The sequence below is a fragment of the Pantherophis guttatus genome, chromosome 2, assembly GCF_059756535.1.
Source record: "Pantherophis guttatus breed Tessera chromosome 2, ASM5975653v1, whole genome shotgun sequence".
NCBI classification, from domain to species: domain Eukaryota; kingdom Metazoa; phylum Chordata; class Lepidosauria; order Squamata; family Colubridae; genus Pantherophis; species Pantherophis guttatus.
The window spans coordinates 119,099,329-119,117,521 of NC_142064.1; the positions used below are offsets into that span (position 1 = coordinate 119,099,329).

Genomic DNA, 18,193 nt, shown 5'->3' on the forward strand with positions numbered 1-18,193 from the left:
CAGAATCGAACTCCTGGCTGTGGGCAGAGTCAGTCTGCAATACTGCATTCTAACCACTGTGCCACCACAGCTTATAAAAGGCCCTATTGTGAAAATATGAGCATGAAAAGACAAAAGAAAGATATACTGGAGAAGAAACATATCAAGAAAAGATGGTGCAAGTATATAAAAGAACAATAAAGGAAGTTCCTCCAAACAATAATATATGTACAGCAGAGGTGGGTTTCAGTAGGTTCTGACCAGTTCTGGAGAACCGGTAGCGGAAATTTTGAGTAGTTCAGAGAACTGGTAAATGCCACCTCTGACTGGCCCCACCCCCATCTATTCTCTGCCTCCCGAGTCCCACCTGATCAGGAGGAAATGGGGATTTTGCAGTAATCTTCCCCTGGAGTGGGGCGGGAATGAAGATTTTACAGTATCCTTCCCCTGCCATACCCACCAAGCCACACCCATAGAACCGGTAGTAAAAAAAATTGAAACCCACCACTGATGTACAGGTTTGATCACTGTGTTGAAACTAGATGTCCTGGAAAGTAAAATTAAATAAGTCCTAGGAAACACTGGTAACAATAAAGCTGTAGGAGATACAGCAGAAGCATTTACAATTTTACAAAATGATGCAGTTAAAGTGATATTTGAGATTGTTAAGTAGGAATGGAAAAGAGTGGAAAAGATTAATTTATATTCCAATACTTTTACAAAGTGATGTTTTAAGAACTACTCAAACCGCTGAATTGGACTTATCTCACACATTATTAAGATAATGTTCAGGATTTTGCAGTTCAGAATTCATACATGGGACAAGAAAAGGTAAAAGGGTAAGTTGGACTAGAACCCACATTCCTAACTTCCAGTGGATAATACAAAAGGTAAAGACATCTATTTTTGCTTATTGATTATACAAAGGCCTTTCACCATACAGAGTGAATAGCCCTTAAAAGGTGTACCTGGCCACTTCATCAGCCTATTGAATAATCTCTACAATGGCCAGGAAGCAACAGTTAAAACAAATAATAAGAAAAACTATACTAAAAACTAAATAATTAGAAAAAGGAGTATGCCAAAACTGCATGTTATCATTTAACTCATACGCAGAATAAGTTGAGGAACGCTATGGAAGATATCATAATTGGAACTGAAAATTTTGGAAGAAATTAATAATATATGCTTCCCATCGGTTGTATTTGATGGGAAGCAAAAAAAAATTAACAAATTTCTTGTTTGAAGATGAAAAAAAGTAAATACAAAACTGCTTCTCACTCATAAAAGGCAGTCTGCGTCTCACTAGTAAAAGATTGGGCATGGGGAAGGAGGGAGGACCAAGATTACAAGAAATGCTGACCCCACAAAACAGAGAGATAAATTAAAGTAATCACAGGCTTTATCTTCTTCCTTTTTCTTTCCTTTTTTTTCTTTTATTAGATTTATATACCGTCCTACTCCTGAAGGACTCAGGGCGGTGAACAGGCACAAAATAAAATACATAAATACAAAAGTTAAAAGATATAATTAAAATCAGATTAAATAATTTAGCCCAAGACAATTAAAAAATCCCAATAATTTAAAACAAATTAAAATTTCGATGTAAAAGAATTTTAAAACAGGGGAGAAAATTAGGCCAGGCCGGCTTGCTGGAATAGAAGAATCTTAAGAGCACGGCTCTTCCTTGTTCAAAGACTCAAAAATTTACAAGCCATGAGCCAAAGAAACATTTACTACTTAGAAAAAAGCCTATGATAAGCCTGGATAAAATACTAAAGATATGTATTGCAATGGCCATGTTTTTCCCAGATGCAGCATATTGCTGTGAAAGCTAGGCAATAAGAAAATCTAGTCAATGAAAAGATGACAGTCTTGAATTATAGTGCCAGATAAAATTGTTGAGAATACTTGGACCACAAGAAGAACAATTCTGTGCTAGACGAAGTAAAAACTAAAACTTTATTCTAGATCAGAGTCATAATGCCAAGATAGGAGATGTTGCAGAAGAACCCATACACTTGGAAAAATTGAAGGTGTTAAAAAAAAGAAGCCAACAGAAGATAAATTGATCAGAGACTATCAGTGCTGGCAAAAAGTTCTATTGATAGTAACAGCCTCGTTAATCATTATGGAGAGGACAGAAACTGATTTATTCTTCCAGGCCTAACCCAAAGCCGCCCATAAGAATGGGATGCTTTGCTAGATGCGGACTAAGCCTCAGTCACTTGTTCAGATCGCAGTGGCTCTCCAGACTAGCAGTGGTATTGTAGCATAGACTAGTGCTCTAAAATGGACAGTTATTGGGATGCATACACTCATCACTATCAAACCAAAATATTGCATCTCCTTCGTTTCCTAGGAAGACAGATCCAATGTCAGCATGCAAATGTGGGACTTCCTCTATTCTGCATTCATTAATCAGCACAGTACATTTTTCCATGCACACCTGAGCAGCAGCCATTTGCATATAAAAGAAGGAAGACTCTGATGCAGCAGGAGCAAAATCTGCATCTTACTAAGTGACAATTGCACTTCCATTCAGAAGGTTAATTCAGGGTAGTGTTTCTCAATCTTGGCAACATGAAGATGGACAGGTTTCAAATCCCAGAATTTCCCAGCCAGCATGGCTAGCAGGAGAATTCTGGGTGTTGAAGTCCACCCCTCTTCAAGTTGCCAAGGTTGAGAAATACTGATTTGGGGGATGGAATATTTTCCATGTTACACTCTGATCTTTCCATCCTCCCTCTCACTTCCTTCTTCCAAATGGCCCCTTTTTTTTTTTTTTTGGCAGACCAAAAAAAATTGACCCTGAATCTGGATTCTTTCTCTGGGGACCACCATTTCTTGTAGAAAACAGCTTTGCATTGCTTTTAGTTCTGCTGACTAAATTCTGACTCATAGATTGTAACAGAAGACAGGGTAACTGCAGTAACACATTACAGTGAATTTCACATTCTGAATTTTGGTCTTAATGCAAATAAGATTACACTTGAAGAGAGAATTAACCAGGAGAATTAACCATTCCTGCCCCTTATTCCCTTTCCGTACCTGAATACCTGCCTAATTGCAACATTAAAAGCGGAGATTTGTGAGAACTCCAGAGAGACTAATTATCCCACTCCTGATCTTCCCAACTGCCAGCTTTGGGCTAAAAGTATCCCTCACAGCAAAGCCTCACATTTGCTTACTCGTTGCAAAGAGCTGGCACGAAGTCTGGTTAAGATAAACCTGTCTTTTTTTTTTCCTAGACAAAAATTAGATATACAAAATTCATCTGCTTCCTCCATGTAGCCTCACTCTTAGTTTACATCTTGGTTATGCCAACATGTGGCAAAGAGACAAAATCCAGGAGCTGATTTTATAGATAGGTTACATACTGAAGTAACATATTCAGAAATGTGTAGATCACATTTTAGAATAACCTCTTCCCTTCAGAACTCATAGTCAAGTACTTTGATTACTTTACAAACATAGATAAGTACCTTGGCTATATTACAAAATCTGTGTTCTCATTGACATCCTAAAAGCAAAGCTGCTTCTGTACAACGCACTGAGCCAGTTTAACACACAACATAACCCTAGCTAATTTTAATTCTCAATTCAACTGAAGCTAAGAAAAATATATATCATGCGTTCTAGGTTCTACATATATCCACAATTCAGGAGTCTAAGCAGAAAAACTCTCTGAAAACTGGGAAAATGGGATTAAATTTTGCATGGTTGGAAAAAATCAATGAAAGATGGAGTTCAAAAATGGGCCAAATCCAACTGTGAATGGCAAAGAACAAAATTCAGAACAAATTCCCCCAAAACATCCCTATGGAATGGGTAACGCCTGGAATTAGGCTGACTGCACCATTCTTAATTCCAAAAGGTAGGCTTTTTTAAAACCTTCTTTTTGGTGGTAATGGCAGCTTAGTTTTTGTGCCAACACAGACCCCCTCAGGTGGTTTGTAGTTCAATTTATTTTGGAAATCCAGAAAAAATATGTTAACTCTATAACCAGACTAAATCCCCAGGTGCTTTTTTAAAGAGATAACTGGACTTCCTGGTTTTTTCTTTGACGACATTTAGCTTCTCATCCAAGAAGCTTCTTCAGTTCTGACTGGGTGGTGTGGAATGGAAAGAATTTTACTCCTTGCAGACAGCTGGTCATTTGCATTCTATTAGCAAGTTGTTAAGCCTCACCTGGAGGCTTATCTGTGTCCTCAGGATCACCTGAGTGGTGCAAATGGCTGTGGAGACTTCTTGGAACTGTTGAAATGACTATATTGTAGATTGGAGATAGATTATATCATATACCTCCCCCTCTGTTGAGAGAGAGCTGTTCAATTTTGACATAGATGGCCTCTTTGACCCCCTCTTTCAAACTAGGGATCCTCTCTATCCAAAATGTGGACTTTGCTTCAAAAGAGTGGCCTGTATCTTTGAAATGCAGATGGACTGCTAAATTTAATCCTGATGTGGTTGTTCTCCTATGTTGTGCCATGTGCTTATGAAGTGGTTGTTTTGTTTCCCCAATCTACAGATCTGCACATGGCTTGCTGCATTGTACTGCATATACCATGTTGCTCAGTTTATGTCTGGGTGGACAACCTCAAAGGCTAAATATAGATGTCTATCAGCAAAGCATGGCTCCTGTTCTTGGGGGGAGGGTCCTCTCTCTTGTAATAAAGTTGGGACCTGCTGGACACCCCAAAGCATCCCAACATACTCACTTTGAGATCCCGATGAACGATTCCCAGATCATGTAGGTAATTCACAGCCTCTAACACCTGCCGGATGAGCTGGCTGGCATCCTTTTCTGTGTAATAGCCTCGTTCAATGATGCGGTCAAAGAGTTCTCCGCCTGTCACCCTGCACCCAGGAGAAAGCTGATTTATATTCACACTCTTTCAGCAAGAGGAAGAATCCAACTATCAGGAATAATTTTCTTTCCCAATTGAAAAGGGGGACTAGGGAACCTAACATGCAGTTTATATGGGTGGTGCTGATTTGTTGATTTTATGCCTTTGAGTCAGTTTGGTGTAGTGGTTAAGATGTCACACTAGAAACCTGAAGATCAGAAATTCAATCCCACCTTAGGCACAAAGACAGTGGGATGGCCTTGGGCCATGGAAGAAGAAGGGCAAACCACTTCTGAAATCTTGCCGGGAAAATTGTCCAGACAGTTACTGGGAGTCAACACTGATTCAAAAGCACAACTATATACTCCTATATACATACATACATATATTTGGTATGGTGAGCTGCAGAGCTTCTGTTCATACCAGAAAAAGGTAAGCTGGTCCTACAAACTGGGTTCCTTTATTTGGAGGGTTCAAGATGCTATCTCTCTCTAGTTGTCTCTTCCAAATTCATTCTTACATGGACTTGGAATAAAACTAAGTATCTCAAATATCATTTGCTCTTGATTCTCTGCAGACTTGCCTTCTCTATGCTATCTGATTATTATGACCAACCCTTCCCAAGATGCCACCCTTCAAATGCAATTCCTCAAATTACAATCAGGATTGCACCAATCAGAAAAAGATTAATTTTAGTTGTAACTTCGATGCAAAGACCTTTTTCTTTGAAAGAACTATGCATTGTTGTGATCAACAAAAGAATTGTAATGCCATTTTATATCCCTCCAAAAGTAGACATTTATCCCAGAGGACAAATTGCCTACCCCAGACCTCACAAGTAGAAACATATTCATAGGGTAGGGACTTCTACTCACAGCTGCATGGCAAGGTACAAATGAGTGGGACTTTCATAAATATCTTCCAGAGCAACAATGTTCTCATGTTGAATCCTACAACAAAAATTAGGAGATGGGAGAGTGAAGAGCAGCCAATACCCCAAGAATCTACCCTCGCCTTTCCAGAAAGGTATGTATTGTCAAGCACCAGGGAAATCAGAGATCCAGGCAATCCAAATGTCTATAAAGATTTATTGTAAGCTCAAGTTCTCTACAAGAATCTGAACTACTAATGGTCAAGGGAAATTAGTGGGAGTTAAAAAAAAGAAAGGAATTCAAGGTGGGCTAACTTAGATCTCTTGTGGACACGAAGGGACTCATGACTGATGATGCATTTGACCCCTCCCTCGGGCTCAGCCTGGTGATCTCCTACATGTGTAGGAAGCATAATGAAAGCCATGTAGATACTCCTAAGGCTGAAAGTTTGGTTAGAGTTGGGTGAAGCCCTACTCAGATAGGAATCTCACTAGGGACTCTTCTCTATAGTTAAAGATTGCTCTCCACCAATCCTTGAGCAAAAAAATATCCTAGCATAAAACCTGTTGCTCCCATTGCCAACCACTAGCCAGAAAATGGTGCTTATTTACTAGTGCTTGTTTATTACATAGAGAGCAAGTTAAGGAGGTTGGTAGATTTCCATAGTTTGACTTCCCTCTTCTTCCACCAAACATTAACAGCTGCTGCGAATCTACCAGTTACACTCTTTAAGTGGGATGGGGCAGAGGAAGAAGCAAGTTCTGAAAGGTGGATTATATATCTGCCAGCTGTACACCAGGTTGTGAGAGGTGGCAGAAAAAGGGGAGAGCAGATTCTGATGCTATGGTAGGATTAGAAATGTAGAGGGTAAAAAGGCCAGCTCTCCCCAATTAAGCTGACTTCTCTCCCAGTTGTGGTGTGTAAATCACCACACAGCTCTCCCATATTTTCCAGCAAAGCCACACAAAAAAGGAGCTGATGGGAATTGGGGATAGCTTCATGGTGCAGCTGACAGGTATGGAAGGGTCGGGGGATAAGAGAGTTTCCCTGTACTTATTAGCTATTTTCAGGTGATTTTTAGACATAGTTTTAGTGCTTCCCTGAAAGATCAGTAAATCCAGGTTTAAAAGTAATCTAACTGCTAATAATGGAGGGGGAACCACTTGATGCAGTAGGAGTCCTTTTCCTTGTATTTCCCCCTGGCCCAATTCCAGTACCTCTTAGCTGTTAGTTGGGCTGATCTGTTTTTTTAAGTACAGGTCTTTTAGCTGGGGATCAGTTTGGAGACTTGATGGGTACAGGGGGAGAAGTTGGTTTATAAGACCACCTTCTCCTACTAGTGTCCTCAAATGGACAGAATGGCCCCAGAATATAGAGAAGGACCAGATGGGAGAGGTCATACCCCCATCAGCCTAAAGTTGACATTAGGTGTCGAGCTGATTCTGTCCATTACGGTGTCGCTAAATGAATGCTGCCTAAGGGAGAAGACCTTTTTAAGGATAACTTAAGGCAACTCAGATGTGGGTTGGCAGTGAGCTGAAGGAGATCATGACAAAAAAAATCCACAACTGCTAGGACATGTTTATTGCATAGTTAAGTAAGTAATCTTGAAACAATTACTATCTTTAACTTTAACCTGGCTAGAGAAATTCTTAGGAAACGCACATCACTCTGAGGTTCTTTGCTGAAGACTAAAATGTGGAATAAATAAGATTATCCCTGCAAAATTCACTGAAATCCCTGCTAAATGTGGCTTTATTTAAGCCCAGACATTCCCAAAAGTTAAAAGAATGGAAAAGTGCACTCAAGGGAAGGAGATCAAAACCATAGGGAAACAGCATTCCCTTACCCAAAGAGAAAAGGCATTGCCTTCTGAGTCCAGAACTGTGATAGGTTGGCCTGTGCAAAAAATGCTTACAAGTCAAGTTGCCTCTCTGATTTTCCCTTTGCCATACAGCTAAAAGGACAGACAATGTTATCTCTTTTCCATGTCTGGAAACTGGACTCTCTACAAGATAAGTGAAACATCATCTATACTTGCATTAAGTTATTATTATTATAATTGTTGTTTCTGAACCAAATGAAGTCCCAATACAAAAATGGATCCTGAGCACTGAACCAGGAAATTCATTTCACATCCTGGCATAAAAGTGCAGAAATGCAAGCTGACTTACTTTTTGAGCACAGCAATTTCATTCTCCACAGCTGCTTCTTTACCTCGCAGTGCTTTTTTAGGAATACATTTGAGGGCTACAAGGCGCTGAGAACCATGTTCCTGGGCCAAGACCACTTCTGAAAAGGCCCCTCTGTAAGAACAAGAATTAAAGGAAGGCGGAATAGAGGCATGTAAGTGTAAGTGTTCACAACTACATAAGCAGTCACTAAAATTCCTTACACAAATCCGATACAGCTGCAATAGCAATTCAGCAGTATACACATAAGTCTGTTTATGTACTTTATGGCCAACTAAATTAAGTGTGATTTCTAGGAAAGCTGGGTTTGGGGTTTTTTTGTTTGTGTTTTTTTTCCCTTAAATTCCTTGGAACCTTTTATTGGACTGGATGTTAAGCAAAAGCAGCATTGCGATTGTAAGGGAAAAAGCGTTGCCATGCCGCCAATGTAATTCTTTTAACTCCCTGCAGATTGTCTGAGTTTAGAGTTGCTACATGGGGAAAAAAATGTTCAATTTGCTTCAAACCTGTTCTGGGACAAATAAGTGATTGTGAGTTCCGCTTCAAAATATGGAATCAGTCAATAGAACTTTGCCTTATTTTTAAAATTGGGAGAGGGGGACAGAATGAATAGTTTAAAGGAGGGAGGGGAAATTAATTGTTTTGGGGGAGATTACGTTTTGTTTTTGGCTTTGCAGGAGGGAAGTCATTCAAAGTAAGTGAGAGTGACCAAAATACAAAGGTGGTAGAATATTTTGAGACTTACTACACAGGCTCCCCCAAGGGTCTTCCTTCCCCCTACCCACCCACCCATCTTTGCTCTATCACACACCAAACTGGAGCTAATTCAGGTGTGTTTGATCCCTTGGTTGACGCTTTATGATTTTGAAATAAATTGGCTGAAGCATCTCCAGTATTGAGTATGCAAACTGGAAACATGCATATTTTTCCAGGACTGGCTGACTCATTCTCTTGTGTGACCCTGATTTCCTAGTGCTGCAGAGAAAACAACAGGGAGGCATTCCCTAGGAAACCTGAGCAAAACGAAGATGAAGCCCGTTTGATGTCTCTCTGGAAAGGGATTTGGATTCTCTGCCTTTCATCCAAATTAGAAGGCTTGGTGCATTTGGTTAAGAAAAGGTTAACCTGTCTTCTTTCCCACCATCCTCCGCAAATTCCCTCTGGCTCCGGGTCTATTATTGTCCAATGCACGTCAGATATGTCCGAGGGCATCAAAGCCAATGGGATCGCAGTATGCAAATGAAGCAGATTGGGCTGCAGCATTCCCGGGGTCTGCAGAAGAGGCTTCCAGGAGGAGGGACCACAGCCAGCCGCAGAGAGAGAGAGAGAGACCTGGCTGGGCTGGCGGGGCAAGATGAGGACCTCAGGGCAGGGAAAGCAGATGGGGAGCAGTCAGCTTCATGCTAGGGATGGAGAACAGGAGAGTGGAAGGCAGATCTCAGACTACAAACACTGCAACATTGTACATGTGAGATTATCTGCTACACGGCGGGGGAGGAGGGGGATGCTTCTTCAGGCATATATTTAAAATCGCACCATCTTTAACATCAATCCACTACTTAATACTGGAGGGGTACGAAGACCAGGAGGGAAGCGTGGTTTAACTGCATGATAAATGTGACTGGGAAAGGAAAAAAAGAGAAATGGAAGTAGGTGGAGGGAAAGCAAAACGACTGAAGCTATACTAGCCTCCTTCAACCTTGCACCCCAAGACTCTGAATCCCCCAGACGACGTGGCCTATGAGATCCCCAACAATTCAGCTTCCCAAGTTGGGGAAGGGGAGTGTAAAAATAGAGAAGGGCTAACCCAGAGCATGGAAAGTAAGTAAATATGTCAAGAAATGGAGGGTGAGATGAAGCCCGCAAGGGCAGGATTCCCAGAGCAGGAGAGTGCCCATGCAGATCTTGAGCCAGCCCACCCTTTTTACTCACGCGCCCAGCTTCTCCTTGATGTCGTAGACACTGGCGATGTCTTCCACTGTTTTCTTCCAGCCTTTCCCAAGAGGCATTATGAACAACAGCTCAAAGCAGGCCAGCCAGAAAGATCTGGGGATAGGGAGGTAGAGATGAGGAGAAAAAAAAGTCACAAACAGAGAGGGAAATTTGTAATGGAAACATCTAGAAAGGGGTCAGCCTGTTCCCATGGCTCCTTGGGCCAGAAATCTTCCGGCCACTCCCCTCTACTGTATGATACCGAAGAAAACATTTTGAGTCTGAAATGGAGATTTAAAAGGCAACACCCAGATACATTTTGTGTATACATCACCAGGAAGTTCGTTCTCAGTTCCAAATATTCTTGAAATAGAAGGAAAGGCAGTTTTCGGAAGATTCCATGTTCTGCTGTGCTTGATAACACCTGAGGAGGTCTCCCCATTTCAGGGGTAGGATCTACAACCACATTATCTGCAAGTCTTTCCAAGAAGTTGTCCCGATGTCTGGAAACTGCAACTTATCACAACTAGAGGCCACCGGACTGCCAGAAGCTACAGTTGCCCTGTGGTGTGTTCTGTCCAAATGGTTTAAGGTTTGATTATAAAGGCACATTTGAACCGAGCAAAGGTAGACTTCTGTTCACATCCTGACAATTAAGAAGATGCTCCCCATAGCCACATAACTGGGGCTATAGAAAACAACTTGAATTCAGAAAATCCCAATCCCAGATCATTTTGATCTGCGAAATGCCATGAATTCCTATGGAGTCTAGTGGAATAAAAAATAATTTAAAAAATTAAAAAATAAAGACCACATTTGGACCACTTTGGCAACTTTTGGGGTTTCTTATTCAAGCGTCAATAGCGCCTACAAGCAACAGGAAGTGGTAATTTGTCACAGTGGCATGAGAGCAGTGGTAGGTTGCCCCCGGTTCGGACCAGTTCCCAAAGGCAAAAAAATATTGGAATCTGATAAAGAGTTGGTTGGAAAAAAATTTGTTAATAAACATAGAAGTCAAACCGGAACTTTTCCTTTTGGGAATGGCAGAGGGCAAATACAAGAAAGACATAAATTATCTACTACTGCATATACTTACAATGGCATGGATAGCCTTGGTGCAGAAGTGGAAAGAGAAAGATACCCCAACTGAAGAGCAAATACTATTAAAAATTTTCAACTGCGCAGAAATGGATAGACTCACCTTGGGACTCAAGGATAAAAGCGAAACATTGTACTATAAAATCTGGGCAAAATTCTATGAATAGTTAGATAAAAGGAGGATAGCTGAGACAAATGTGTAGTGTTAGACTAGAATTATATATATTATTATAGATAAATATGTATCTGAATTGTATAGATATGTATAATTGTATAGGAATAAGGTATAAATTACTACTATTATACTATGTTTAAATAACGTCTAAGGTTTAAGGAATATATTATTATATTATCATTAGTATATTATGTATTAGTTTAAAGTGTTGGAAGATGCTTGGGACCAGTGATGTCATATCTATGTCCAATGTTTTTAATTTTGAACTACTAATAAAAAACTTTTTTTAAAAAAAATGGCGGGAGGCCCCGCCCACCACTCTGGATGTTGTCATCAGCGATCTGCACACTCGCATGTGCAATCCTGTTGCGAACCGGTAGTAAAGGTAAGTAGAACCCACCCCTGCATGAGAAGTTTGCCAACTTCAGCACATCCACTTGTAGTTTGAAGCATGAGAACAAGCCAGGCTGTTTTGTCAAGTAAAAGCTTAATATAAACTCTTAAGTAAAGCTGTTCTAGAGAGTAAAAAAAATTATTACAAAAGCAAAATGGTTATGAAAATCTAGCATCTTTGACCTTTTTCCCTAATATTTAGGAAGAAGTATCCTAAAATGAGAAAGTAATGGCAGATTCATTAATAGCAACAAATAATAATCGGTGGTTTTACAGAAAGAAAATTATATAGTGTAAAAGCTGATTAGCTATATTATTTCTGACCATATTATCACCGATCATGATTCTGTTTCTTTAGTATAATTTACTAATAAAATGTAAAATAACCAGCTTACTATTTACGCATCAGAGATGCTAGGAAAAAAGTAATTCAACCAATCAACTTTTATTTGGTTTTAGACCAACAAAAAGACAGGTAGCAATAGCAATAGCACTTGGACTTATATACCGCTTCACAGTGCTTTACAGCCCTCTCTAAGCGGTTTACAGAGTCAGCATATTGCCCCCAACAATCTGGGTCTTCATTTTACCCACCTCGGAAGGATGGAAGGCTGAGTCAACCTGGTGAGATTCAATCTGCCAAACTGCTGACAGCCAGTGATCAGCAGAAGTAGCCTGCAGAACTGCAATCTAACCACTGTGCTCCCGCATAATCCTTGAGGTAATCCTCGATTTAAGATCACAATTGAGCCCAAAATTTCTATTGCTAAGCAAGGCAGTTAAGTGAGTTGTGACCGATTTTGCCAACTTTTCTGCCACTGTTGTTTAAACGAACCACTGCAGTTAAGTGGATCATGCAGTCATTATGGAATCTGGACATTGGGTGTCCAAAGCTGGCTGGGAAGGTCACAAAATAGTAACCACATGACCTCAGGGTAACACAACTGTCATAAATACACAGCAGTTGCCAAGCGTCTGTATTTTGATCACATGATGCTACAGCAGTTGTAGGTGTGAAAAATAGTCATGTCTCTTTTTTCAGTGCCATAAAAAGATTGTACGTCAAAGAGTAGCTGTAATTCACTATTAGACAAGATGGTCTGATCATTTGTATTTGTTTTCAGAATTAGACAGAATCTGGTTAAAATTTTGAAAAATTCTCTTGTACATATTTCCCACTGCAACAGAGAGATGTCCACTCAACTGAACAGAAGAAAAATTGATCTGGACAGATTTATTAAGAAGTGTGCTTAGGCTGTCATTTCAAATGAAGAACATATCTTTTCAAGTGATAAGAACAAGCAGCATTTCACACTTTTATATTCTATTTCCACATCAAACTTTTGCTTTTATAATCTCTATGTGTGCATTTCTACGAATGCATTCATGTGTGAGAGACAGAGAAAGAAATAATTGCAAGCCCTTTTTGTAGCTACTTAGGCCAGCTTTATTATAAACCACGATCACTTCAGGAAGGAAAAAAAAGAGACAATATACTTCTTTTATACCTTAAATCACTGTCTGAAACAGCCCATGTAAAGAAAACAGATCAATGCCCCCCCAAATGAATCCTTCTACATGTGCCAAATTACATAATCCCCTATGCTTTAGAGGGCACCAGGTTGGAGAAGACCAATCTGGGAAAAGAAGAACAGACAAGAAGGGGAAAGCTCTCATTATGGCATTTTTCCCTCTCTTCTTTCGAGATGTTTCAGGATGAAAATAAAAAAAAACACTTAGGGTCAAAAGGGAATCAAACCTCCCTCCTGTCCCATATGCCCCCATCTATAGGTTTCTCTCTTTCAGAGTAAATAAAGTTTGATGGGAAGGGGATAAATTAAGCCAATTGAAGAAATGAAAGAGTGACCTGATGAGTGGATACATTTATCTCCCTCCCATCTTGTTTGCTCTTCAATTATTTGGGTCCCTGAGTCAAGCAACGTGGTTCACCCTTGCATGCCCCCCTTTTCAATTTCCCCAAAGGACTGTAAGAGTGAAGTGAAGACAAGGTATGCTTTGTGTCCTTGGCAGAGGGCATCTTGAGCCTCCTGCAGTCCTGATCTTGAGCTGCCAGAGACTAGTGCCATCTGCCTTCTTTCCAGCCCAGAGTTCTTATGCTAGAGAAGTCCCTCCTCGTTGCTCCAACCTTAATAAAGCAGAGTTTTTCTTTTTTTTAAATAAGCCTTCACTACTACTACGGTATTACTTCTTTGGAATCTGCAAGAATGTATTACCTAAAGGAATGAATGCTCTCACTAACTGGATGAATTGTTTTTTTATACAAAGCAGAGTAGTTTCAGTTGGAGTTGGCAGATGAGATGTGTGCATTTGCCAACTAGAAAGCTGCACCACTGGTGCCTCAAATAGCCAGGGTGGGCATGAATGACAGGCAATTAATATGTGTCGTGAAAGTTGAGCATAAAAAAAAAAAAGAATGATACCTACTGCAGAAACTGGTAGTCAGATGACAAAACCACATCCGCTTCTTTGAGAGATACCACTTGATTTTCCCATTTGCCCATTGGATGCAAAATAGACGTGGAGGACTAGTGGCCTTTGAGACAATAAATCTGATGAGTAGCTCGCTACAGAAGAAACTTACTACAGGTAGTTCTCGACTAACAACACTTCATTTAGTGAGTGTTCAAAGTTACAATGGCATTGAAAAAAAATGACTGATGACCATTCTTCACACTTACAACCATTGTAGCATCCCCAGGGTCACGTGATCAAAATTCAGACACTGGTCCTATTTATGATGTTTGTAGTATCCTGGGCTCATGTGATTACTTTTTGCAATCTTCTGACCAGCAAAGTCAATGGGGAAACCAGACTCACTGTTGTTAAGTGACTCGCTTAACAACAGTTGTTTCTAACTTCACAACTGCAGTGATTCACTTAACAGCTGCGGCAAGGAAGGTCGTAAAATGGGGCAGAATTCACTTAACAGCTGTCTCACTTAGCAACAGAGATTTTGGGCTCAACCGTGGTTGTAAGTCGAGGAGTACCTGTACAGGTACTAGTTGCTCACTGCTAACCAGAAGGCCTGATGAAGCAGCCATGCAAATGTCAGGTCTTCCTCCTCCAAGTCCGACTGCTATCCAGCCTTCCCTAACCTGGATTCTTCCTTCCCGATTTGCTGGGTAGAGAATTCTAGGACTCCTAGTCCAAACTCATTTAGAAGACCCCAGGTTGAGGAATCTTTTCCTATACTCTTATATTCTTCAAATAATTATAAACCTTTGGACTCCGTTTCTAGTGATATATATGGTTATTTGGAACTGCTTATTGATCCTGGAGAATTTCTATGTTTAACAGCAGAGTCATATAGGTAGATAGGTAGGTAGGTAGGTAGACAGGCAGGCATAGGCATAGGCATAGGCAGATACAGATACAGATACAGATACAGATACAGAGAGAGAGAGAGAGAGAGAGAGAGATAGACAGACAGACAGACACACACACACACACACACACATACACACACACATGCACATATACATATATATATACCTATACTCATACATACATACTGTGTATAAAAACATATATATGTATGTACTTATATGTGTCTATATATAATGTGTGTGTGTGTGTGTATACACACACATATCAGTGTGTCTTGACTAGAGTTCAGTTAGTCTAGGAAGGTTGTTTGTGTGCCATGTCTGGTGTTTATTCCTTTGGCCTGAGGTGAAACTGTCTGAATCTATATAAAGTGTACAATGCATTGCACTGTACCCCATATTCCAATGATATGGTATGTTTTCACGATGTCAAAAATATTATCATCTTTGGAGAATGGGAAGAAGTAGGTGAAAATTACAAAAGCTACAGTAGTGTCTGATGAATGCAAAAGCACACATAAACATGCAGGCATTTTCTTTTGTTGTAGTTGACAATACCTGGTTTTTATAAAATGTTGAAAAAATATTGATATGTGCAGTAAAGGCAGTTACCCATCAATCCTTGTAAACGATGCTATGTGTCTTCTCCAATCTCTGATGAAACAACAAATGTTTCCATGCAAGATAAGTAAAACATATGTGTGTTTGCTCAGGCATGCACACACTTTGTGACAATAAGGTCTGAGCCTGCATAAATGGTTTGACAACCTGTTGCCATGAAAAGGGGAACTGATGAGGAATGAGAGAGGATGAAAAGAACAGAGGTGCAGAAAGGAAATTTGGTGACAGGTGAAAAGAAGGGAGGGAGGCGAGTTGGGGAAAGAGGGATATATTTAAGGTAAGGTGGCATTCACAAAAAAGGAAATGTTAATGGAGATAATTTTGCGAATGGTATGGAGATGCATACATCATGTTACAAGAATGGAAGGAGGATATGCAGGGATAGAAGGAGTCAAGAAAATGGATATACAGACTTAGTTGAGTGAACCCGACTGATGAAAGAAATAAAGCCTGCTAGGGCCTCCACTTAAGAACCGCAACACGTAGGCTTCCAGTAACACAGCTTAAAATGAAGTATTTTCAGATTCGCACGACCCACCCACCCCTCTTCCAGCCAATGGTACGGCCACCTGTTTGGAAGCCCAGCGCAACCAAGACGAGCGCTTTCTACCCCGATGGGGGGGGGGGGGGGATTCCAAGAGGCCTCCGCAGTTTTCCTGCCGAAACAACGGCTGGGCAGCGGTATCCAGCGCACAGGTCTAAGCTCAACTTTACAGCCGGGGCAACCCGAAGCATTTTGCGCTAAAATAACTGGAAAAAGTGACTTGCCGGCCAGGCGGGCGTCTAGGGTTTCAGCATTGCTTTCGTTTACGCACCCTCACGAAGGCTCTCCCTGCTTTCCACCCACCCCAACTTCGGACGTGCGTGTGAGGTTGTGCAAGCGCATCCCTTAGCATCAGCTGCCCTTTGCTTAGGATGGGAAGCCAGGAAGAAGCGCATAAATCAACCCAGCCTCAGGCGAAGGCAAGAGCTGGGTGCCTCGTTCCCTTTGAATCCCCCGCAAGAAAACCCCGCTTCCCGGTCTCCCCTTTTTCCCGGGTCCTCCCAGCCCTGGTTGTTCTACCTCTCCCGGTTTCACAAAAACACGATCTTCCTCTTCCTCCACCCAGCCCGGATCCGCTGCAATCCGGGCTCGTTTACATTCCTCAGGCGTCTCTGCATCCCGCGCGCTTCCCAGCCCGGTGGTGCAGGCGAGCGGCTGGGTGGGGCGGCGAGTGGACCGAGCGAGACGCGCGTGGGTGCGTGGGCAAGCGCGGGCGAGGAACGGAAACCGACCCTACCTCGCCCCCCCGAGTCCGATTTCTCCTCCCTTTCTCCCTCGTCCTTCTCACTTACCTGCTTCAAAGTCCTGAGCCCCTTGAAGTTAGCCCAGGCCACGGGCTGCTGGCAGTCCCCCTTCCCATCCTCTAGCCCGCACTTTGCCTCTCCCGCCAGCCAGCCCGACCCACCTCGCCACGCCACGCCACGCCACGCCTTGCCTGAGGGCTTACTCCACCCTTCTACTCCGTCTTCCTTAGGCGTCTCTTAGCCCCTGCCTTGTAAGGCAATAACAGGCGGACGTGGGCTTAGGGAAGCGGCTGGAAATCAAGCCAAGTGGGACACCAGTGGTCATCCCGCAGCTGGACTTCTCGGATCTGCAGCCTGGGAAAGACAGATAGGCGATTTAGGCACGTCCCTGAAGTAAAACCTCTAAGAGCAGAAGCAGTGTACCTCTGAATCATGGGGGCTGATGAGGTAGTGTGTAAAGAGATTGGCTTACAAATCAGGAGGGAAACCAACCTTCCTGGGTCTTACCTTCAGCTAACTCAAGCTTTCTCTCTCTCCCAAGTATACTGTGATTGAGAATAATACTGCAGATCAACTTTACAAGATTCTAGCAAGGCATGGGAGATAGCCCTTATCTTGTCATCTTCTGTGAGATGGGCAGCCATATAGATGTGATTTATAATTCAATGAATAAATCTGTCTATCCACCGGCCAACTCCAGGGCAGCCTGATGTCCTCCAGATTTCAGTTCCCTATAATTCCACAACTAAATTGGACGCCACCACACTGAGGAAACCTCCTTAGAAATATAATAAAACATATAAAATATTCTGATAGTTACTAGTGTCTGCTAATAGCAAAATGCAAGAATTTCTGCTTTCAAGAACTAAATCTGAGGTTTAATAACATGGGATTTTTTTATATTCCATTTCCTATTAGTCTTAACAGAGGCTACTTGGAGAATGATATTTTCAAAAGCTCTGGTTTTTTAAATTCCAATTGACCTGGGGTCTCATCCTGTCAGCTTGAAAGCGTGGAGGGAATATATGTAGACACTGAAAAAGAAAGGGGGGAGTGAGCACCTTCAGTAAGTTACAGGCCATCCAAAACCATACACTCCCATTTCCAAGACAGCATCTTGTAGGATGTCATTGAACTGCACTCTGCCCAATTGTCATTTAGGCCCCAAGAACATTTCCAACATTAGAGGAGTGCAAGAGAACCCTTAAGTAGGAAGACAGAAAAGTCAAGTTTCTTGCTCATTTCTGCCCACCTTGGTTTTTAGCGATAAAGAGGGTAACATGCTTGATTGTCTCCTGAGATCAAATAAAAGGTTAGACTGGATGCAAATCATCAACATGGGTGTTAAGGCAATGAATAGAATGAAATGTAGAAATGTTGTACGGACATGACTGTAAATTTCAGTGTGATTTTTCTTATATTAGTCTGCTATGAAAATGAGATGACT

At 41.4% G+C, this 18,193-nt stretch overlaps 1 protein-coding gene across 4 annotated transcripts in view; it reads right to left on the reverse strand.

Annotated features, from left to right (window-relative positions):
* The window catches only part of PNCK (pregnancy up-regulated nonubiquitous CaM kinase), a 37,710-nt gene extending 20,692 nt beyond the window's left edge, over positions 1-17,018 (reverse strand). The window contains exons 1-5 of one of the 4 annotated variants that reach the window (XM_034434183.3): positions 16,938-17,018; positions 9,826-9,939; positions 7,876-8,007; positions 5,705-5,779; positions 4,701-4,839 (exon numbers count right to left, since the gene is read on the reverse strand). In XM_034434183.3, coding sequence (XP_034290074.1) covers positions 4,701-4,839; positions 5,705-5,779; positions 7,876-8,007; positions 9,826-9,902 — 423 coding nt within the window. In that variant the 5' untranslated portion in view covers positions 9,903-9,939; positions 16,938-17,018. Of the gene's footprint in view, positions 1-4,700; positions 4,840-5,704; positions 5,780-7,875; positions 8,008-9,825; positions 9,940-16,522; positions 16,659-16,794 lie in introns of those variants that run through there. The other 3 variants (XM_034434181.2, XM_034434182.3, XM_034434184.3) reach the window with 3 other exon arrangements.
* Positions 17,019-18,193: the final 1,175 nt, after the last annotated feature.